This window comes from Calliphora vicina, chromosome 1 (genome assembly GCF_958450345.1).
Source record: "Calliphora vicina chromosome 1, idCalVici1.1, whole genome shotgun sequence".
Classification (NCBI taxonomy): Eukaryota; Metazoa; Arthropoda; class Insecta; order Diptera; family Calliphoridae; genus Calliphora; species Calliphora vicina.
In genome coordinates this window covers 64135577-64160344 of record NC_088780.1, presented here as the reverse complement: position 1 = coordinate 64160344, position 24768 = coordinate 64135577, and the positions used below count along the sequence as shown (strand labels likewise).

The 24768-nt window shown below is 33.9% G+C and overlaps 1 protein-coding gene across 1 annotated transcript in view; it reads right to left on the bottom strand.

Annotated features, from left to right (window-relative positions):
* The window catches only part of LOC135963166 (tetratricopeptide repeat protein 21B-like), a 129783-nt gene that overhangs the window by 93977 nt on the left and 11038 nt on the right, over positions 1-24768 (bottom strand). The window contains exon 2 of the mRNA XM_065514939.1: positions 3566-3707. Within this exon, the coding sequence (XP_065371011.1) occupies positions 3566-3707 (142 nt within the window). The remainder of the gene's footprint in view (positions 1-3565; positions 3708-24768) is intronic.

The following is a 24768-nucleotide window of genomic DNA, read 5'->3' as shown; positions in this document are numbered from 1 at the left end:
AGAAAAAAAGAAAAAATAATTTTTTCTGAGAGCGGGGTTGAACACATAACCTCTCGTTTTCTAGTCAAATGCTCTAACCACTAAACCACTGAGCTCTTATTTGTACTGCTCTCTAATTGTTATTAAGAATAACATGTGAGTCTACTCTCTATTTTTGCATTTTCTGCATCATCACTGAGAATGAAAACACAAACGGCCACATTCAGCATTACATGTGGCCATCGAAGTGGTATATTTTAGAAGATTTTATTTTTCTTGAACTTATTTTCAAAAACTAAAGACAAATATCTGACTATTGTTTATTACTGAATATGCTGGTGAAATGTAGTGCAAATGATAACCATTTAACTACCACTTTACCAGCCACAGCGAACTAGTGTGTTGTACAAGTAGTAATATAGCTAGTGAAAGGTTTCCAATTGGCACTTTTCAAACTGCTGGGTGGTCATAGCTCCCCTATAAGGAACAAGATATTATTAACCTTAATAAAGTGACTATTTAATTCTGTGGTTGTTGTACATTTTAAATAAATAAAGAGTTGTTACAATTTTTAAACTACTAAACGGCTTTTATTTGCAATTAAAAGTATCCGGTTTATTTAAAGGAAATAAACCAACGTTCTGAAAAGGTTAAAACGTAACAATATTCCAACTCATCAATTCGGATTTCGAGAAAAACATAACACCATAGAACAAACTCACAGGCTGGTAGATATCATATCCAAGACATTTGAAGAAAAAAATATTGTTCTGCGCTCTTCATCGACGTTTCGCAAGCCTTCGACAGAGTAAAATAAATAAAACAATATTTACCAGTAAACATAAATAAGCTTCTAGAAAGTTATTTAAGTCTTAAAGAGGGAGACTTCATAAGTTCACCACAGCCTATTGAAGCAGCCGTACCCCAAGGAAGTATACTGGGTCCTTTCATATATTTGCTATATACTTCTGATATGCCAACTAACAATCGAACCCACATATCAACATTTGCTGATGACACAGCTATACATGAAAACCCCCAAGAAGCATCTGTACTTTTACAAGACCATATACTCGACATAAACAATACTCGACATAAAACAATCTTCTTTTTCTATATAAATAAAAATCAATTGTCGTTCGTTGGTAATTGCATCAGTTGAGAACGGCCGGACCGATTTAAAAAACGAAAAATTGACCACGCCCACTTTTTTCGATTTATTTAAAATCTGAAAACGGCTACACCGATTTGGTTAATTTTTTGCATAAATGTTCGTAGTTATCCAATTTATGTTTTTACTGAAGGAAAAATTGACCACTCCCACTTTTACGCCCACTGTTTTCGATTTATCTAAAATCGACTAATTTTTGTTTAAATATTCGTAGTAAAATTCGTAAGAAAAATTTACCACCACTTTTTTTCGATATATCTAAAATTGCAAAACGCCTGGACCGATTTAGCTATTTTTTTTAAATGTTCGCAATAGTCCACACAAGTTGTTTAAGCCCAATAATACGACCACTTATCAAATGTTTTAAATATGTGACCAAAGGTAGTGACATGGCATCTGGAAAATGGTTGATCGACCGCCATCTACAACATTGACCAGATTTTTTGATATGTGCCGGAATGATAAATTTGCCCGAACCTGCTATACTCCGAAATGCTAATATCTTGGCATATACTTGGAATCAATCGTCAAAGAAATTTCAACGGCGGTAACAAGGAATTCCAGTTCTACGTTTCCCCCATTTATTTTCCAACCACGCATTAGGTCCATCCGAGAAACGATGAGTGCTTCTAAGTATTTGCGTTGGCCAAAAATCGATTTTTTATATAAAAACTCACAATATCTAAAATCGCTAATAACTTCGACAATAAGCGTTTAATCAAGAAAAGCTGCTCAATCTGTGATCACTCATATTTCTGAACAAAAATAAATTTTTTATATAAAAACTAAAAAAATATCTAAATTCGCTAATAACTTGGCCAATAAGCGTTTAATCAAGAAAAGGAGCTTCATCTGTGATCACTCATATTGTTCATAGTTCAACTTAGGTTTTTACGGACCACGCCCACTTTTTTCGATTTATCCAAAATCGGAAAACGGCTGTACCGATTTGGCTAATTTTTTGTTTAAATGTTCATAGTAAGTTTTTACTGAAAGAAAAATTGACCACTCCAATTTTTTTTCGGTATATCCAAAATCGCTGTACGGCTGGACCGATTCGGCAATTTTTTTTAATGTTCACAATAGTCCGCAAATTTTTTTACAGAAATAAAATTTGTCTACGTCCACTTATTAAATACATCAAGAAAAGCTGCTCGTGGGGAATCTGAAAAAAAAAGTGGAAATAAATCTGTAACTTCTAAACGAATAGCCCGATTTTAAAAGAATTTCCCATGGCCATAGAGGAGGTGTTGATAAGATTAAGTTTTGAATTTGGGCTTATAAAACCAAGGGGGGGCCGAGCCACAATGCCCCAAAGTGGGGCACCTCGGGTATATCAAAAATTAAAAATAATGCCAAATTTTTGTTTGCGATCCGATTTGAAAGATTTTTACATATATGGAATCAACTAGACGAGATATACAAAAAACATTGCTTTAGCCATATATTATCTCTTATATCTCTTATCTCTTTTTTTTCAGATCCCCCACTGTGCAACGTCTGTCGGGTCAGCTAGTGCTAGAATAAAAGTAAACGAGCAAAAATGTATACATCTCACTTTCACATTGCGTAGAGAATCGTGCCCTCTAATCTAGACCGACGTCTTACATGGAAAAAGCATATAGATAAGAAGTTGACTCAAATGAAGTTAAAATTACTACAAATTTACTGGCTAATTGGTAAAACTGGATATTGAGTTTAGATTGTAAACTTTTGTTGTACTGCTCAATAATAAAACTTATATGGTGCTATGAAATTCAATTATGGGGCACGGTCTCAGCTTCTAATATTGAAAAAATTCAAAGATTCCAAAATAAAATATTAAGAATAATAACAGCAGCGCCCTGGTATATGAGAAATATTAACATTCATAAGGACCTAGGTGTCTTCCTGGTGAAAAATGAAATAAAAAAACAAACGGAGTCATATTTGAAAAAGTTAGAAGTTCACCCTAACCCACTTGCACGAACATTAATGAGAAGTAATGGCTACATCCGACTAAGAAGAAGGAATCCAACAGACCTGCGCTGATGATAGGATCTATAAATTAAACATCATTTTCCGTCCAACTGTGGTAGGACGTAAATAAAAATTAATATTTAGATTTAAGATTTGTACAAATTATTGATAATTCACATTATTTTGTGAAGATACAATAAATAAAATATAAAAAAATAAAAAAAATGTTGTCTACCTACATGACGATATACAGTAGGAGTTTCCGATAAAGGTATGGAATAATAGATACAAAAGTATGAATCATCTGTTAGAATTACGGAATGCAGCTTTTATAAAAGTTCCATTGTAATATTACGTACTATTTATATGTCAAACACTTCATAAAGGACTGCATCAAATATATGTGTAAAATAAGACTAGAAATGTTTGCTAAAAATTAAAATAAATTATATTTACCTTGAATAGACATATAAGCCTCACCCAGCATCAAGTAACTTTCAGATTCAGGACATGTTTCTACCAGCTCTTTGAAACATCTTGCAAACGCAACACGGTCTTTACGATATTGCAAATGAATATTAGCCAAATGAGTTTTAGCCTTCAGTAAGGAAAATAAAAAGTTATGAAATCATTGAAAAGTTAAATATACCAATTGTCACTTTAAATGCAAACGGACGTAACTACACTTTTATTTATTTTTTTATGGGAGAAGCAAAAAACGTTACAAAATCAATAGTAATAAAGTATTCTTTGAATTTCTTTTATAAAGTTGTCATTTTTAATCGCCGTGGTCTAAAAATTTTCAGTTCGATCGATTTTGAATTGTTGTGTAGTTACGTCCGTTTGCATTTAAGTTGACGATATGAACATGAAATCATTGAATAGTTAAATATACATGTCTATTGATAAATAAAAGCATAGAGAATTATACATTGATACGATACTCTGGGTATTGTCAAACAAAAATACAAAAAATCATGTCTGATAAAACAAAATACATACATTGACTAACACGTATTTTGTTGTTGCAAACAGAAAACCGCACTTTTCTGATATTTCATCTCCGATTTTAAAGAAAACTACTACTATTATTATATATTGCAAGTGTTAATCCAATCAAAGACTTTCGACTCGAGACCCTTTCCGGTACACAAATTCCACAAAAAGTGTTCACACATTACAGCACACAACTTTTAAACCATACAATATGCAACATTAAATTTTATTTTATTTACATATGTCCTTTAAAATTTTATAAATAAATCACATTTCTTTCAAAGTTCAATTCATCTATATACAGTAGCCCAAGAAAGTCTACATACAGGAAAAATTATTATATTACTTTAATTTAAAGCGGTTTTTTTAGTTTTTTTTATGATATATATAATAATACATGTCTTATGTCGATTTTAGCAAAAAAAAAATCAAATAACGCCCAAAAGTTCACCGTTATAAGAGTTATTGATTCTGAATAAAAAAGGAAAAAAACGCCTACTTTTGGGTGGGCGGGGCTATTAAGTTTCATAATATTTTGAACATTAAAGCCCAAAAAACCGACTTAAGTGATGTTGTTTTAATTTTTTTAAGTGTAAATTTATTTTTTTAACAAATATATGTATTTCATTACTTTTAACTTACAAATACAGCTTTCAACGAAAGAAATTGAATTTGAATTCCTGTATGTAGACTTTATTGGGCTACTGTATATAAAAATGGATGTTTGTATGTGAGTATGTATTAGGGTATTCATTCGACTAATGATCGTTCGATTAATCGAATAATTTCTTACGAATAATTATTCGAACAATTTAAAAATGGCCATTTTCGAATAACGAATAATTCGAACAATTTTATGTAGAATAATCGAATAAAACGAATAAATATGAACATTTATTCGTTTTATATTTATATATTTATATTTATTAAATTGCTTAAAATTTTTCATAATTTAAAATTTAAATAAGTAATAATGACTCACAAAAATTGTATTGTTTCTTTGATAGCTCCTTCTATAAATATATAAATATTATCTAAAAACAAATCTTTCAAAATTTTTAACTTAGGACTTGAACCAATCAAAATAAAAGGTACGGAATAAAATATTTGTTATTTAGCTGGCGAAATATTAGAAGAATCGCAATTAATAATCAAACTATTAACTTAGATTTAAGTGGAGTTGAATGTGATATAGAATGTGATTTTGAAACGGTCGTCGAAAGTGATATTGAGGATGACATTTATAATGATTACATTGAAATAGATGAAGGCCACGATCTTAAAATATATGTATGTATATGTATATTTAATAAATCGAATGGTAAACACAAATATTGCAAACTAACGTTCAGTTGCAAGAAAAGGATGGAATTCGTCTTATACATGATTAATCATGCACTGCCTGACTTCAAATTAGCCACGTTCACTGACAATGATATCAAACTTTGGACAGATTAACTTTATTGTGTAATTCCCCAAAGACCACTTTATTAAGCAAAGATTCGGCAACGTTGATAGATCTTGATGTATAATACAATTTGTTATAAATAATTTAGAAGTAGTGAATAATTAATTTACTAAAGAATTAGTTACTCATTTTAAAACCGGAATTAATGAACGACATAAAAAAGTTCTTAATACGTTTATATTGTACTGGAATTCAGGATCATGTCCAACTAGCTAAAATTTTTTAAAGAATAGCTCCAAAACGGAAACTAAAGGGTTTGCTAGTCAATTGTTTTGTAGATTGTTCGGGAGTTAATCTGATCAGAATATTTGTGTTGAAAATTTAATGATGGACTTTGTTTTCGAATGTATTTTAACATTATCAATAATAGAATTGTTAACTTTAACTTTATTTTTTGTTTTTCTTTAACAATAAAATATTAAAAAAACCGACATCAAAACTTCATTCTTTACTTTTTTAAAAAAAAATTAAATTATTCGAATAATTCGATTAATTTTAAACGTGTGATCGAATTATTCGAACAAGTTAAAATCTCTTATTCGAATTATTCGTTTTATTAGAACAAGAGAAAAATCGAATAATTCGAATACCCTAGTATGTATGTTCTGAATGAACTCAAAAACGGCTGGACCGATTTTGATGCAATTTTCAGGGAATCTTCAGAATAGTCTAGCGGGTAACACTGTAAGGTCAGATTTTTGATTTTCGGTCTGTGGGTGAAGGGGCGTGGCATAATCAAATTTTTACATTATACCGCTAATGCCATCTATATATATAAAAAACCGCTCGACCGATTTTGATGAAATTTTCAGAGTATCTTCAGAATACTCAGATTTTTAATTTTTAGTCTATGGGCGGAGGGGTGTGGCAAAATCAAATTTTTACATTATACCGCTAATTCCATCTATATATGGGGCATTTCACGTCAAGTGAACCAACTTTTGAAATCGATGTCTTCCGATCGCGATGAAATTTGCACCAATGTTAGTTCTATTGGATAGTAATTCGGACACCATTTTTCAACAAGATCGGTCAAGAACTCTCTGAGTTATAGGAGGTCAAAATTTGACATTTTGGCCAAACAGGTGTTTTTTTTTATCCATATAACTTATTACCTATTGTTCTTAGCAAAATGTGTCCCAAATAGTTTAGATAGCTATTTATGCAATCTTTCGAAAAAAAAATTAAAAAAATTTAATAAAATATTTTTGATTTTTTTTTTTTAAATCAAAAATATTTTTGACTTTTTTTTCAAAATGGGCCCTTTTTATTTTTTTTTTTTATTTTTTTTTAAGAAAGCTTAGGTCTTTTCCTAAGCGACCTATATGGTCGCTTAGTGGGATGCGAGTGGGATATCTATCAAAAAAAATATTTTGTAACTCAAGATTTAAAATTTTTGAATTTTTTTGCAAAATCAAAAACTTTGTTGACTTTTTTTAAAAAAATGGACCCATTTTTTAATTTTTTTTTTGCTCATAGGAAAGCTTATGTGTTTTCCTTTAACACCCTTTTTGTCGCTTAGTGGGATGCGAGTGGGATATCTATAAAAAAATGTTTTGTAACTCAAGACATACAATTTTTTACTTTTTTTTTGAAAAATCAAAAACCTTTTTGACTTTTTTTTTCCAAAATGGACTCTTTTTTTATTAATTTTTTTTTTCTCAAAAGAAAGCTTAGGTCTTTTCCTTTAAAACCTTTTTGGTCGCTTAGTGGGATGCGAGTGGGATATCTATCAAAATAAATGTTTTGTAACTCAAGACAAAGGTTTTTAAATTTGCACTATTTTAATTTTTTTCATATTTGTGTGTAAACCTTAAAAATTAAACTTACGCAGAGAAACTAGACACATTAGCCTTTCCGATGGTATGTAACATACCCAACTAAAATTTCATAGCCTCGATACTGTAATACCCATAATATGTTAACCTCAGGAATAAAAATCACTTTTTTTCTATGGAAATGTTGAATAATTTAATTTTGTTATTTATTTGTAATAATAATTAATTTAATATATAATAATAATAATAATAAAAAGATGAATAATTTAGTAAAATTTAATCTTAATCACAATAGATCAATTTATATAATAACTATTTTTACACTTAATTTATGAAGTTTTTAAATTTTCAAATATCCATACTTTTATCCTCCTTATTTGTCACCTTTATTAGCTGCTTTTTTTTTGTCAATCCTTTCTTGGCGTTATTAGATTCAGCTACTGATTTCGCTGCTGGCTTCTTTTTTGGCTTTGGAAAGAAATCGCATTGAGTAGATGCAGAAAACTTTTTTAATTTGAGTCTTCCATCGACAAGCGGTATGAAAGCATGGTATTGAGCAGTGCCATCGATTGTTACCGCAGCATCGAATCTGCTCTTTAGTGTTTTCAATGTTTCCTCATAATCCTCTTTGCTACTAAAAACTATTTTAGTTTCTTTTGAGGTTTGCTCCAATACCATCACATGCTCCTTTACCATGAGCAGTAGGATGAAAATGCCACTCAGCTGGCATTCCAAAATCTTTTTCATGAGCTGTAAGATTTGCGAAGCTACTTTTGTTTTTAAAATGTTGACGAGCTCCGTCCGAAACGTAGTATACCTTTTCTACTGTAAATTTTGATTTTAGATAATTTAGTATTATCTTCTGGTACTCATAAATTGCAACGGTGTCATGTTTTAAATCGTCGGATATGATTGCCATACTTTTGTGTTCCAGGTTTTCTTCTTTCATGTAGTAAATAACTACTGTGAATATAGTTGCTTGGTCGTTATTGAAGTGGAATGCTTGTATGGAATCCTGAAGAACATATTTATAGTTCTCTGCGAAATCAAATGAAATAATGAATTCACCAGACTTCAAATGTGTTTTCAAGTCCTTGAAGAATGACCACTGCTCTTTGACTAAAAAGTCATGGGTTCTCAAATTTAGCAATCCTCTACACAGTTCTTCCACAAAATCATCCACATTTAAAATTATGGTTTTCAGTGTGCATCTTTCAGTCTGAAGCCAAGATTCAAATTTTAACTCCTCAATACATTCTCGATCAAAAGAGTTGATTAAATTTTCTTTGATGGATGTGGTTTCCGGGCAATTCGAACATTCACCTAAGTGGCAAGAAGTTGTAGCATTAGGGCACATAGTCAATTTAAGGCAATCGCGGTAATGGTGTAAATCTTCTGATGAATCATCTTTTAAGTAATTTAAGTTGATTTCCTTCAACATCAATTTAACATTTTCATGGTAAATACAAACACATACTGTGTGAGTTCCGCTGCTTCCTGCCAAAACGCAATGTTTTGGCCTCAGTTGTGTAAATTTTGTGAATCCAATTTTGACATCCTCGTATTCAGATTGAAATGTTGCGAATAATTCATTCAGGTTACATTCTCTTCTGCATTTGAACTTTCTTGCCATCGATTCGTACAGACATCCAGTCTTTCATCCCTGGCATCAGGCGACTCATATCATCTCGCTGATAAAACTGAGTTATTAGAGATTTAGTATCGCACTCCAAAGTTTTTCCCTTCTTTTTGTTTGGGAGTGTGAGAATCCCATGCTCAGCAACCAATTGTTTAGCAATTCTTGCTTTTCGTTGAGACGTTCCAAACTCAGTCATTGTTTTTGCAGAACTCCATGTTCTTGGAGCAAGCGTGAGAAGTTGAATTCTTTCAGCTTCACTCTGTGACGTTTTGTATTTCTCTTATATTTGTTCAAGAACTTCTACTGCATCCTTGTGGTATTGGTTTCGACACTCATTCGTTGAATTTGAAAAGTTAGAATAACCATCATCATCAACAGTTCTGTCTTCATTCTCGGAATTACTTTTGTCTTCATCTGGAATAACTTCAACGCAAGGCTCATTACTATTCAAATTCGGTAATTCGTTCAACTTTCCGAGCTCTTTCCTGCATGATCCACAAATTTTCAATCGTTTTGACAGCGTAGGGAATTTTTTTAATAAGCCGTCGGAAATATTTCGCATATCTGATGATCTGTGCTTCATTTTGTTAAAGGGATTAAAACAAAAAGACGAATAAATTTCATTTTCAACCTTAGCCTTTTTAGAAGTTGTAGACATTTTGAATTTTGTAAGTATTTATGTAAATAACACACGTCTTAACATTAACGCTGTTTCTAAAAAACTGATTTCCGTATGTCTTCAGAATGAATGAGTCTAAAATCTTTTATTAGGGTCAAGAAGGGCTTACATACTAAAGTACCTAGTTTAACCAAATGTTACAAATAATAATAAAAATAAACCACCATATAAATAACCTACCTGTCAACTTCTATCTCTCCACCCACTTCTTAAAGTCAAATGTCATAAAATAATAAATAAACTGGTACTTCGGAGAAGGGCCATAAAATATTTCCACTTGATTCCAAAAATTTGTTTCTGGGGCACCTGATATTTTAACAATGAAAATCACGTGCGCTGAAAACTACCTCTAGGATTGACTAAAAAAGCCGCAAGATACAAAACTCAGACAAATTTTGGGGGTGGAAAATTAATAGCGGTCGGCCTCATATTGCACCCCTTCAGTGGCTATTATCGGTCAGTTGTTGTGGTTTTTATTTTTAAGGTTTTAGAAACACTTACACACAAATATGAAAAAAATCAATTTAAAAACATTTGTCTTGAGTTACAAATTTATTTTGATAGATATCCCACTCGCATCCCACTAAGAGACCAAAAAGGTTTTAAAGGAAAAGACCTAAGCTTTCTTTTGAGAAAAAAAAAATAATAAAAAAAGAGTCCATTTTGGAAAAAAAAAGTCAAAAAGGTTTTTGATTTTTCAAAAAAAAGTAAAAAATTGTATGTCTTGAGTTACAAAACATTTTTTTTAAAGATATCCCACTCGCATCCCACTAAGCGACAAAAAGGGTGTTAAAGGAAAACACATAAGCTTTCTTCTGAGCAAAAAAAAAAATTAAAAATAGGGTCCATTTTTTTTAAAAAAAGTCAACAAAGTTTTTGATTTTGCAAAAAAATTCAAAAATTTTAAATCTTGAGTTACAAAATATTTTTTTTGATAGATATCCCACTCGCATCCCACTAAGCGACCATATAGGTCGCTTAGGAAAACACCTAAGCTTTCTTAAAAAAAATAAAAAAAAAAATAAAAAGGGCCCATTTTGAAAAAAAAAGTCAAAAATATTTTTGATTTAAAAAAAAAAATCAAAAATATTTTATTAAATTTTTTTAATTTTTTTTTCGAAAGATTGCATAAATAGCTGTCTAAACTATTTGGGACACATTTTGCTAAGAACAATAGGTAATAAGTTATATGGATAAAAAAAAACACCTGTTTGGCCAAAATGTCAAATTTTGACCTCCTATAACTCAGAGAGTTCTTGACCGATCTTGTTGAAAAATGGTGTCCAAATTACTATCCAATAGAACTAACATTGGTGCAAATTTCATCGGAAGACATCGATTTCAAAAGTTGGTTCACTTGACGTGAAATGCCCCATATATATAAAAGAGTAACGTTACTGACTGACTGATTCATCATCGCACAGCCCAAACGGCTGAAGCTAGAATCACGAAATTTTAACTGTGGGTTCTTCCCTTTCCAAAACGATCCGATAAGAAGTGATTTTTGGAAATTCGAACGTTTAGGGGGTAAAAAGGGTAACAACGGGTAAATTCGGTAACCTTATATCTTCAAAACTAATAAAGATACAAAAAAACTTAAAATAGCATGTTACTCCATTTAAAAAATAAGCTGACAGGTGTTTCGTACTTTTTGGAAATTCGAAACTTTTAGGGGAGAAAACGGGTAAAAACTGTATTTTGGTACTTTTTTTGCACCCTATGTATCTTTTAAACCAATAAACATAGAAACAAATTTTAAATCATATTCCTTAATTAACAAAAAATAAAAAATATAAGTTTGGTACTTTTTGGAAATTCGAACCCTTAAGTTTATCCCTTAAGGGTTCGTGTTTTTGTGTATATTTTTGGTACTTTTTCATAAAATATGTTTTTCTATAATTTGACATAGACATACTCGAGTGCCAAGGTGTATATTGGGCCAAATCCGGGTAAACAGTTTGGTACTTTTTTTAAAACATATTTTTTCTTGGGCACATTAACACAGATTTTAATATTTTGAGACATGTCTGTAGCATAAACAATTTTGGCAAAATGGAATATTTTTAAAGTTCGAACTTGATTGTTTCAAGGAAGAAAAGGGAAATTGGTACTTTTCTCCTAATGGTACTTTTTTTTAATATTTTAAATTATTTCACTTATCGACATTAGCTGATATGTATCTGAGTGAAGTTTGTGTTAGGAATAGGGTACAATATTTAGGTACCAAAATGTGAGAACTGAACTATAGGTACTTTTTTATTCATCTAATGGTACTTTTTTAATTTTATATGACAATGGACTTAGAAACATGAAATTAAGCATATATGGTCCTAAGTGAGTGTGAATTTTAGGGGTAGACTTTTTGGTACTTTTTCTTTAATCGAATGGTACTTTTTGTAATTTCTTCACCAATGGACCTAGAAACATGAAATAAAGCTTACATGGGCCAGAGTGGGTGGTAATCCACAAGTGTCTGCTTTTTGGTACTTTTTCTATATTATATTGGTACTTTTTGAATTTTCTATAATAATGGACCTAGAAACATGAAATTAAGCGTATATGGTCCTATGTGAGTGAAAATTCAAGCGGATACTTCATGGTACTTTTTTTTATTATAATGGTACTTTTTTTAATTTTTTAGAACAATGGACTTACACACATGAAATTAAGCATACACGGTCCTATGTCAGTGAGAATTCTAGGGGGAGACTTTTTGGTACTTTTTCTTTATTCTAATGGTACTTTTTTGAATTTTCTATAACAATGAACTTAGAAACATGATATTTAGCATATATGGTCCTAAGTGAGTGAGAATTCTAGAGATAGACTTTTTGGTACTTTTTCTTTATTCGACTTTTTGTAATTTCTTCACCAATTAACCTAAAACCATGAAATTAAGCTTATATGGGAGTGAGTGGGAAACCACAAGTGGGGGCTTTTTGGTACTTTTTATATATTCTAATGGTACTTTTTGAATTTTCTGCAATAATGGACATAGAAATATGAAATTAGGCGTCTATGGTCCCAAGTGGGTGAAAATTCAAGGCCATACTTCTTGGTACTTTTTCTTTGTTCTCATAGGTACTTTTTTGATTTTACTATAATAATGGACCTAAAGTTTCCAAAAAACCGAAAAATTTCAAAACAGTGTTTTCGATTTTTTTCGGTTTTGTGATAATTTTTAAATATTAATTGTTATAGAAACAAAATTAGTTGATAATATAGGAAAGGCTATACAAATTTAAAATTCAAACTTGACGGGTTATGGTTTAGTGATTGCGAATTCAAAAGTGATAATCAATGGTACTATTTGTTTATTGCAATGATACTTTTTGAATATTTTATAATAATAAACCTAAAAATTTAAAATTAGGCACACATGATTCTGAATGAATTTGAAATCAAAAAAGGTGACTTTAGTGGTAACTTTATTTTGCATTTTCTATAATAATGGACCCAGAAATATGAAATTAGACATTTACAATCAGATTCACAAAGGGAGACTTAATAGTACTATTTCACTCTTCTAATTGGGGTGGCGAAGCGCACCGGGTCAGCTAGTAATACATATGATCCAAAAGATCACAAAAATTATTTAAGTGTAAGAACAACAACAAACGAGAGATCTCCACTCTCTAGTGCGCCAAAACAAAACAATTGTGTAGAAGACAACATAAAAGAAATTATAGAAAAACAAACAACAACTCAAATGGTTGCTGAAAATAGTAATGCAACTGCGATCAATGTCACAAATAGTAGTAATGAAAATATTAACTCTATAAAAACCGGTGATGATAAGCAAAATCAATCGAGTTTTTCATTAAAAAATACTGGTGCCATACCAAAAAATACTCGAAGTATAGTGAAAAATACGGGAAAAATCCTAACAGGAATGGACCGTTACATCACTATAACTAAACGCAAGTCCAGTCCTAGGACATCAAAATTGGAACCAAATCCAAAACAGGCGAAGAAAAATCCGGTAAGTCAAAATCGTTTTGCAATTCTTGACAATCAAGAAAGTAAAGAAAACCCCGCAAAGCCTGTAAAAGACTATAAGCCACCTCCCCTATATTTGCGCGAACCTACTACAAATGTTTTGGTGAACAAATTGTCCCAACTTGTAGGTAAGGAGAATTTCCACGTGGTCTCTCTACGTAAAGGAAATATTCAAGAGACAAAGGTACAAACTTATTCGGAAAAAATTTCAGAATGATTGTTGATAATTTCGATTCCGAGAAAAGAAACTATTATACATATCAACTGAAAAGTGCAAAAGGTTTGACAGTAGTCATCAAAGGTATAGATAGTTCTGAGCCAACTGATGATATTAAAAAGGCGCTAGAGTCTGAAGGCTCTGAAGTGAAGTCCATTCACAACATAATAAATAAGAATAAAATTTCTCAACCAATTTTTAGAGTTGAAATCACTTTCAACTCTTCTCAATTAAAGAAAAAGGGTGACACTCATCCAATATACGGTTTAAGATATCTTCTTAATCGTAAAATAATTGTAGAAGAACCAATTAAGCGCAAAGGTCCACCTCAGTGCCTTAATTGCCAAGAGTTCGGTCACACCCGAACATTCTGCAAATTAACTTCTGTATGTGTAAGATGTGGAGATATTCATAAAAGTCAAGAATGTCCCCACTCAAAAACAGATAATATAAGAAAATGTAGTAACTGTGGTCAAAATCACACCACAAACTACCGTGGATGCCTAGTATTCCTACGCATACAGGAATCAACGAAGGCAAGAAGACTTTTATATGCTCAATATACGGCTTCTAACTTTCCAAGCCTTCCTGATGCTTCTAGTGCTCAATATAGAAGTATCATAAAAAACAATAATCAAAACAAGTCGTATGCCCATACGACAAATGAGGGTTCAGTTACCCAAATGAAAACAAACACTGGTGCTTCTAGTGCTCAATATGGAGGCATCATAAATGATACTTATAAAAACAAATCGTATGCCAATACGACAAATGAGAGTTCAGTTACCCAAATGAAAAGAAGCAATGGAAATAATACCCCATTATTTTCATATGCACATGCATTAAAAGAGGTGTACCAGTACCCGACACTAACTCTCAAAGCTCTATTGAGAATCTAATTCAAACCATGAACAGTTTCATGACGAACATACAAAATATGTTTCAACAATTGATGCAGAATCAAAGCATGCTCATGCAGATCCTGCTAAATAAAAAATTAATTCTCTAAGAATTTGTTTTTGGAATGCTAACGGCCTTAGTCAACATAAGAATGAAGTACAACAATTTCTCCACCTTCAGGAAATTGATGTACTACTCGTTTCTGAAACACACTTTACCATAAAGAACTGTTTCAGAATTAACGGATACTATACTTATGATACAAAACATCCAAGTGGTAGAGCTTGTGGTGGGACAAAGGATATTAGGCATTTCCCAATGCCAGAATATAAAACGGATCACATCCAGGCCACATCTATAAATATACCTGATGGTAGAGTTACAATATCTTCAATATATTGTCCTCCTCATTTTGGGGCTCTCGCCTTATTACTCCTAGAGGGAGGCAACTGTTAGAAGCAATATCGTCTAACAGACTAGATGCCATATCTAGTGGCCAACCTACTTATTGGCCTACAGACCTCAATAAGATTCCCGATCTAATTGACTTCGCTGTAATCAAGAATATAAAACGAGAATTTATTTCAGTGATCCCTTCGCTGGAACTCTCGTCAGACCACTCGCCTACAGTTTTAACGTTATTAGCAGTTCCAAGTAAATTGGAAAACTCTTACTCTTGTTTCCCTAACAAGAAAACGAACTGGTTAAAGTATAAAATGTATGTTAGCTCACACTTGCCACAAAACATCTCATTGAAAAATGAGTATGAGATACAATCCGCTGTCGATATATTTACAGACATTTTAACAAAAGCCGTTAAAGTATCCACGCCCCCAGTCACCCTGGGGAATTACAGACATTCAAAATGTCCTAAAAACATTGAGTCTCTTATCAAAGAAAAGAGAACACTAATACGTCAATGGCAACAATCGCGATCTCCGAACGTAAAGGCTAAACTTAATCAGTGCCAAAGAAGACTTCACGTCGCCTTAAAGATTAATAAAGAATCTAACCTGAGAAATTATCTTAGAAACTTAGACCCTACTAAGAACACAGAATATAGTCTCTGGAAAGCTCTGAAAAATATGCAATGCCTTATTGTATATGAGTCGCCCATACGCCTCCAGAACGGAGAATGGGCAAAAAAAAAATACTTCAGAAAAAATCGAAGCATTTGCCAATCACTTGGAGAATGTATTTACCCCAAATGATACAAATTCATATATTAGAGATAATGTCATAAATAATGTGGTGCCAGCCCCACTAAAATTCCGGTTCTCTGCCGTGTGGACGACGGTCAAAGGTCTTAAGGCTGGAAAATCACCTGGTATAGATAAAATTACTACCACGATGATAAGTAATCTGCACAACTCAGCACTGAGAATTATTTTGTTCATATTTAACTCAATACTACGAATTGGATATTTCCCATCCTCATGGAAAATATCTGATATAGTTATGATACCGAAACCGGGAAAAGATGTCACTCAAGTAACATCATACCGTCCCATTAGCCTATTGTCAATATTCTCAAAACTTTTTGAAAAGTTGTTACTTGAGAGACTTATAGTGCACCTTGACGAAAATTGCATTATTCCTGACCATCAATTTGGTTTCAGAAGGAAACATAGTACTATCGAACAGGTACATCGGATAACTACACTTATTCGGAAAACCTTCGAGAGCAAGCAGTATTGTTCCGCATTATTTATTGACATATCTCAAGCCTTCGATAAAGTCTGGCACGATGGACTAATACACAAAATTACTAGATTACTAGCTGCGAACGTACATAAACTGCTTAAAAATTACATACAAGAAAGATCTTTCCAAATCAGATCAAAGGATGTGATCTCAACACGTCGAAAAATATCCGCTGGTGTACCACAGGGAAGTATTCTAGGGCCGTTCCTATATATTTTATATACTGCAGATATGCCCACGAGCGCACAGACTCACACATCCACATTTGCGGATGATACCGCTTTTTTAAGTACACATGAAAACCCCGTAATAGCTTCTGAACAACTCCAGTCTCACATCGGCGATTTGGAAAAATGGCTGGACAAATGGAAAATTAAGGTCAATGCAACAAAATGTATTCACGTTACATTTACTTTAAAACGAGAAAGTTGCCCTTCCATACAGATAAATAATATCAAAATCCCAGAACAGAGCCATGTGCGATATCTCCGTATCCATCTTGATCGCCGTTTAACATGGTCCCACCATATTGAAGCCAAGGTTACGCAAATAAAATTAAAGTCAGTCCAACTGTACTGGTTAATTGGCCCACGGTCTGCTCTAGACTTGGAATACAAAGTGCTTTTGTACAAAACAATTATAAAACCGATATGGCTATACGGCATTCAGCTATGGGGAACAGCCTCCTCATCTAACGTTGAAAAATTGCAAAGAAAGCAGTCAGCACTGTTAAGGACAATAACAGGTGCCCATGGTACATTCGCAATAGTAATATCCATAGGGAATAGTAATATCCATAGCATTTCAACGTGAGTTGCTTTTTATAAGTGTGTTTTAATTTTATTTACATTAAAATTTTTTAAATATTTTAATAAATAATAAAGAGTAATAGTTTTTTTTTTATTTCATATTTTATTTATTGTATCTTCAAAAAATAAAGTGAACTATCAATAATTTGTTCAAATCTTAATTCTAAATATTATTTTTTATTTATGTCCTACCACAGTTGGACGAAAAATTATGTTTAATTTATAGATCCTATCATCACCGCAGGTCTGTTGGATTCCTTCTTCTTAGTCGGATGTAGCCATTACTTCTCATTAATGTTCGTGCAAGTGGGTTTGGGTGAACTTCTGACTTTTTCAAATATGACTCCGCTTGTTTTTTTTTTTTATTTCATTTTTCACCAGGGAGACACCTAGGTCATTATGAATGTTAATATTTCTCACATACCAAGGCGCTGCTGTTATCATTCGTAATATTTTATTTTGGAATCTTTGAATTTTTTCAATATTAGAAGCTGAGGCCGTGTCCCATAATTGAATTCCATAGCACCATATGGGTTTTATTATTGAGCTGTTTGCAATCTAAACTCAATCTCGAGTTTTTACCAATTAGCCAGTAAATTTGTAGTAATTTTAACTTCATTTGAGTCAATTTCGTATCTATAAACCCAGCGAAAAAATGAACACAACCGTGAACAATTTGACACCATTCGGTGTCAATAGTGTATCAACCCCGTATGTGTACAAATTGTACACGAACGGTGTCAATTTGATAACGAAAAAATTACACCATTCCGTTGCCGAATTGACACCATCCGTTGTCGATTTGACAACGTTCGTGTACGATTTTATAACAGACTGTTGACAATTTGTCACCGTTCGTGTAATTTGTCACCATAAGTTGTCGACTTGATACCGCTCGTGTACGATTTGACACCTGACAATTTTTCCTTTCTATTTTTTTGGTAATTAATATAAATAACAATTTCTTTATTTTTTACATTTTTTAATACAATACTTATAACTACTTAAATATAAAATATAAGTTTCCATTTGGATTTGTATGTTGTCACTGGATTCGGTGGTCTTCTCTGCCTGGATCTTCATCTGCATCAACACAAATGCATCAACGGTTGGTGTCAAAATGACACCAACCGTTGTCAATTTTGCAACGTCGTTTTTTCCTCAGTGTATGCTTTTTCCAGGTAAGACGTCGGTCTAGATGCAGACCTAGATATTTAACTTCAGTTTGTTGAGGTATTATATGATTATTTATTAGGATTGGAGGGCACGATTCTCTACGCAATGTGAATGTAAGATGTATACATTTTTGCTCGTTTACTTTTATTCTCCATTGTTTTAACCACCTTTCTATGTCGAGTATATGGTCTTGTAAAAGTACAGATGCTTCTAGGGGGTTTTCATGAATGGCTAGTATAGCTGTGTCATCAGCAAAAGTAGATATGTGGGTTCGACTGTTTGTAGGCATATCACAAGTATATAGCAAATATAGGAAGGGACCCAGTATACATCCTTGGGGTACTCCTGCTTCAATAGGCTGTGGTGAACTTATGAAGTCTCCCTCTTTAAGAACGAACTTTCGATGACTTAAATAACTTTCTAGAAGCTTGTGTGTGTTCACTGGTAAATATTGTTTTATTTTTATCGATAATCCTTCATGCCATACTTTGTCGAAGGCTTGCGAAACGTCGATGAAGAGTGCAGAACAATATTTGTTTTCTTCAAATGTCTTGGATATGATTTCTACCAACCTGTGAGTTTGTTCTATGGTGTTATGTTTTTCTCGAAATCCGAATTGATGAGTTGGAATACAATCATAATGATTCACTATCGGCTTTAACTTGTTCATTAACAGTTTTTCGAATAGCTTTGATATATTAGACAATAGGCTAATGGGTCTATATGATTCTAATTTACTGTGATCTTTTCTCGGCTTAGGTATCATTGTAACTAAAGAAACCTTCCATTCTGGTGGATAATATTCAAGGCGTAATATAGCATTAAAAATAAATAGGATTATTCTTAATGCAATTTGGGATAGCTCGAGAAGCATCTTGTTACTGATTTTATCAATACCAGGTGATTTTTTGGAGTTTAAATCAACAATAGCCTTGACAATCTCTGAAATCTCAAAACGAAGTGGTTCAGCTGCAGTAATATGGGGTAAAGTAGGTGGTAACTCTATTATGTCGTTTGACTCGTTTGAGGAAAATACATTCTTTAGATGACTAACAAACAGGTTTCCTTTTTCAGTATCGTTTCTCGCCCAGCCTCCACTAGAATTACGTAGAGGAGGTCTGCTCATAACAGGTCTTTTTAATTTTTTTGTAGCTCGCCATAGAGAGTAATTTGAGTACTGGGTGGCATCTAAGTTCTCCAGATATTTATTAATTGAGTCAGTTTTGCGTTTGTGAAGAAGCATACTGAGGCGTTTGCGACATTTTCTAAGCTCCGTTTTAAGTTGAGGGGATCTGTAGAGTTGCCACTCAGAAGGCAAACTCTTCTTTTTTCAGCTAATAACTGTTCAATGTCTGCAGAATAGAGTCTATTGTATCTTATTTGTTGGGTTATTTGAGTGGCGTGTTCAAAAGCAAGTTTTAAGTTTTGTTCACAATTTTTGAGTGAGATATCGATATCTTCTGGTATTCTTAGCGATATATTTTCTGTACTGTGTGTGCTAATATATTTTCTATATTTCAACCAATTTATTTTCGTGCTTGATATTGCAGAGTGACCAGTCGGGGATACTATTTCTAGGGGGTTCAATAGAGTAACGAAGGTGGGTGAGTGATCCGAGGATAATTCTAATGAAGATTTAACCTGCATTAGTTCCATTGGTAAATTTTTTGTAACTGCAAAATCAATGACATCGGGTATTTTGCTTGGGTCAGTAGGCCAGTATGTTGGTTCTCCGCTCGACAGCACATTCAAATTCAATTTAGAAATTGTATTAAACAAAGCGCGACCTTTCGGGATTACAAGTCTTGATCCCCAGTGAGTATGCTTAGCATTATAATCGCCAGCTGCCAGGAATCGGGGTCCTAGTGATTCGTAAAAATGTTCATATTTGTTTTCAGTAATCGAAAACCTTGGAGGTGAATATATCGACGAAATTAATAGGTTTCTGTAGCAATCATCCAAACAGATTGTCGTAGCTTGAAGATAATCTTCACAAATATCACACATTGAATGGTGTTTGATACGGGTTTTAATTAAAATTTCAGAGCCTCCACATGCTCTATCTCTTGGATCATTTGTGCCATAAAAAACATATCCATTTATCTTAAATAAACTTCTAGACGTCAAATGGGTTTCCGAAACTAACATTATATCAACTTCATGACTTTTTAGAAAATACTCGAGTTCGTTTTTATGTTGGCGAATGCCGTTTGCGTTCCAAAAACATATTCTTAGGCAGTTCATGGTCTGTTAAGCACAACCTGCAATAACATTGATTGCTTCTTAAGCATTTCTTGCATCATGTTACTCATTGAGTTTGTAATGTTATTTACCGATTGCACAAGAGTTTCTATTGTAGATTCTAGTCGGGTAAAATTGAAAATTGGCGTTTGCTCTCTTACCTCTGGGTTCATATTTTGGTTTTGTGGTTGACGGACTTGCGTCTGAGTTTGGTTGTTTCTTAGTACATTTCATATGTTTCTTTGTTGTCATATGTCTGTTGCAACGGGGGGTAGTTAAAATTGATGTTATTTAATGGCTGAGCGGGGAAAATCTTCGGTTTATGGCATTGTGATTTTTTAACAATTGAGTAGACAGGAGAACCCCTGTAGTTCGCTGTGTGGGTAATAGTGATGCAAATAAATGGTTTAAAAACCAAAATATAAAAGAAAATTTAATTGTGTTTGACTGCGAAGTTGTGTTGATGCAGATGAAGATCCAGGCAGAGAAGACCACCGAATCCATTGACAACATACAATCCAAATGGAAACTTATAGCTTTTATATTTGTTTTATATTTAAGTATTTATAAGTATTGTATTAAAAAAATGTAAAAAATAAAGAAATTGTTATTTATATTAATTACCAAAAAAAAATAGAAAGGAAAAATTGTCAGATTTCAAATCGTACACGAACGGTATCAAGTCGACAACTTATGGTGTAAAATTGACAACGGTCTGGTGTCAAATCGTACACGAACGGTGACAAATTGTCAACGTTCTGTTATAAAATCGTACACGAACGGTGTCAAATCGACAACGGATGGTGTCAATTCGGCAACGGAAAGGTGTCATATTTTCGTTGTCAAATTGACACCGTTCGTGTACAATTTGTGCACATACGGGGCTAATACACTATTGACACCGAATGGTGGCAAATCGTACACAGATGTGTAAATTTTTTTTCGGGGTGTAGGATAATGTTAGTACTGGTGATACATTTTTTTAACAAATGGTCGCCTAGTGCTAACACAATCTTTCTTTTTTTTCCTATTTATAACCCGCGGACCAAAACTTTTCTTTCCTCTCTCTCTACTCTTTCTTTCCTCCCCCACTTGTAAGGTCAAAGTGATGGTAGCAGTGTCGAAGACCTGAATGGCTAGTAAGTGGTTAAAGAAAACTAGTCGCTAACAGCTCCCCTCCGACGCCAGGGCACGGGTCGGTTGTAATACAGTTTTTGCCTAATCCATGTACGCCGTCCCTGCATGGAGTGTCCATTCCCTTTCGCTTATACTCGTGGGATCAAAAATGAACGCAAACAACAATAAAAACAAACAACTGCAAAAAATCAGCAGGGGAAACCTATGCTGACTGATTGCAAAAAGTCATCTGTCCAACCTTCTGGTGACAGTTTGATTAAAAGCAGCGGGGTAGTCTTGGATTTCAATCCGAGCACCTCCAAAGCTGCATTAGCCCTCGCTGGTAATATACCAGCAGCAACCCCCTCGTTGGACACTGTCGATGTCTCTGCGAAAATGATACAGGTTGGATCGTCGAACCAGAAGTCGGATCCAACCACCGTAGCCCCACCCGCCACTACGGCAGAACCGAACGCCCCCATTCGCAAAGAACCATCTAGGAGGGCTTTCGTGCAAAGGCGTGCCGCCATGCGCATTATCGATCGGCTTGGATCCAAGTCGGCCGATGCGCTCAATATCGACGAATTGTCGAAACTAAGCTGGGCTAAGGCCCAACTGGCTGAGCTGGACAGTTCAAATCCTCCTTCGAGCGCAGATGCAGCGAACCAAGGCGCATCTGCTGGGCCCAAACGGCAACGCTCTGAGGAGGAACTGCTCCAGCAGCAAAATCAACAGCCGAGGACTAAACGTCCGAAGCAAGAGGCTCGTGTGGTAAGAAGGCCTTACAGTGAAGTTGCTCGCAACCCACTTGTAAGGGCGATTATCGACAGGAGTGTTGAGGACGGAGCTATCTCCCAGGAGAAATGGCTGAAAATCCGTCAGGGTATGCTGGGGGTATAAGGTCCATTCCCGCAAAACGACGATGCTGGCTGGTATCAAGGCCATGTAAAACTGCTAGCGTGTACAAATGACCGCTCAGCTTTATTGCTAAAGTTAGCAATCGCGTCCCTAGGGGAATTGTGGCCCGGCGCGAGACTGGACGTGATACCGGTAAGTAAGATACCTCGCAGACCAAGATCACTCGCAGTTATACCAGCGGAGCCACATGAACCCGAGGAGATCCTTGCGTACATTCAGAGCGGGAATCCTGACCTACCGACCCATAATTGGAAAGTGGTGCTGACGCAAATGCTCACCACACAATCTGGGGTAGCTCAGATATAAACGAACGAGGTGAGTACATTCTAGACTTCATATTACACTTTAATAGGGTATTCAATTAATCGGGTTTCTGGTTTAATAGTTTGGTTTAGTTATGATAAAAGACTCATTTCAAAAAAAGTTTCGTCTATTCATGTAAATATAAACATAGTTTCAAAGACATGTAAATTAAATATGTCAGTTGTTATACATATTAACTAATCAAGTTTATTGGATGTTAAACAAATATCTAATTTTAATTTGAATTTGTATTTGAATTGAAAGGGAAAAAGAAATACAAAAACATTTTTTAAAGTGCAAAAAAAATAAATTTCGGTTAATCGACACAAATTAATCGGTTTATTTGTTATTTGAAAATCGGCAATTTTAAATTATTCGAACAGTTAACCGTCCAAAATTAATCGGTTAACCGATTAACGGTTAATCGATTGAATACCCTACACTTTAATCTGGTAGTTGTAAATCGAGGTGCAGAACCTACTTTCGTGGTAGCAAATAGGCAGGAAGTTCTGGACATTACGCTTGTTAGTGCAAGTCACTCGCAAATCATAAGGAACTGGAAGGTTTCAGATGATTGCTCTTTGTCGGATCATAGGTATCTGACATTCTTAAAAGAATTAGTAGTTGAAAAGGAAAAGCCTTTTCTAAATAGAAGGAAAACCAAATGGGATGATCATAGGCGGAACACACTTTCTCTCAGTGAGGCCACAAGACGTACATGCACTCCATCTGCACACAGAGGAAAGGTGGTGGTCTTTAGACATAGCGAACACTAGGCGTAGTTGTCGTAAACTATTCAACGAGGCGAAAAGATCAGGCAACTGGTCAATGTATAAGTCTATGTTGAACAAATTCTCTGAGACAAATCGTCTACACAATATCTTGTCGAAAACACCAACTGTTCAAGGAACAGGATGGTAGGTGGACTACTGATGGACGTGAGACACTAGAAGTACTCATGGACACACATTTTCCGGGGAACTTGCCTCCAGACATGGCTAGTGCATCCCAACCGAACAATCGGACAACTCCGTCAATTATAATTGACGAACATTTGATAAAATGGGCCATACGGAGTTTTGACTCCGGGCCCAGATGGCATAATACCCGCTGATCTACAGAATAATATAGATCTAGTCACTCCTTGGCTGATAACTATTTATCATGCCTGTCTTACATGGTCGTACATACCAAAACGGTGGACTGAATGCACTGTGACATTCATTCCGAAAGGAGGGAAAGTGTCACACACCAAGGCAAAAGATTTCAGACCAATATGTCTATCATCATTCTTGCTGAAAACCCTTGAAAGAATAATCGACATCCACATACGAGTGTCTTTGAAACAAGGATCATTATCTCCTTCTCAACACGCCTACAAATCTGGCAAATCTGTTGAGACAGCACTTCACTCCTTAGTGGAATATATTGAGAAATACCTTGAATTTGGTAATTTCTCATTAGTGGCCTTTCTGGATATACACGCAGAGAAAAAATATAATTGGGCATGGTTACTGTAACCATTTATATAGTGTTACAAGTTTTTTAACTATATTATAGTCACAGTAACCATTTACATGATTGTGGTAACCATAATATGGTTAACTTACGATTCACATGATTGTCTCAACCATATATATGGTTACAGTAAACATATATATGTTTGTGGCCAGAAGTCCCCATATTTTCATAAAATAATAAGAAATACGTATTTTT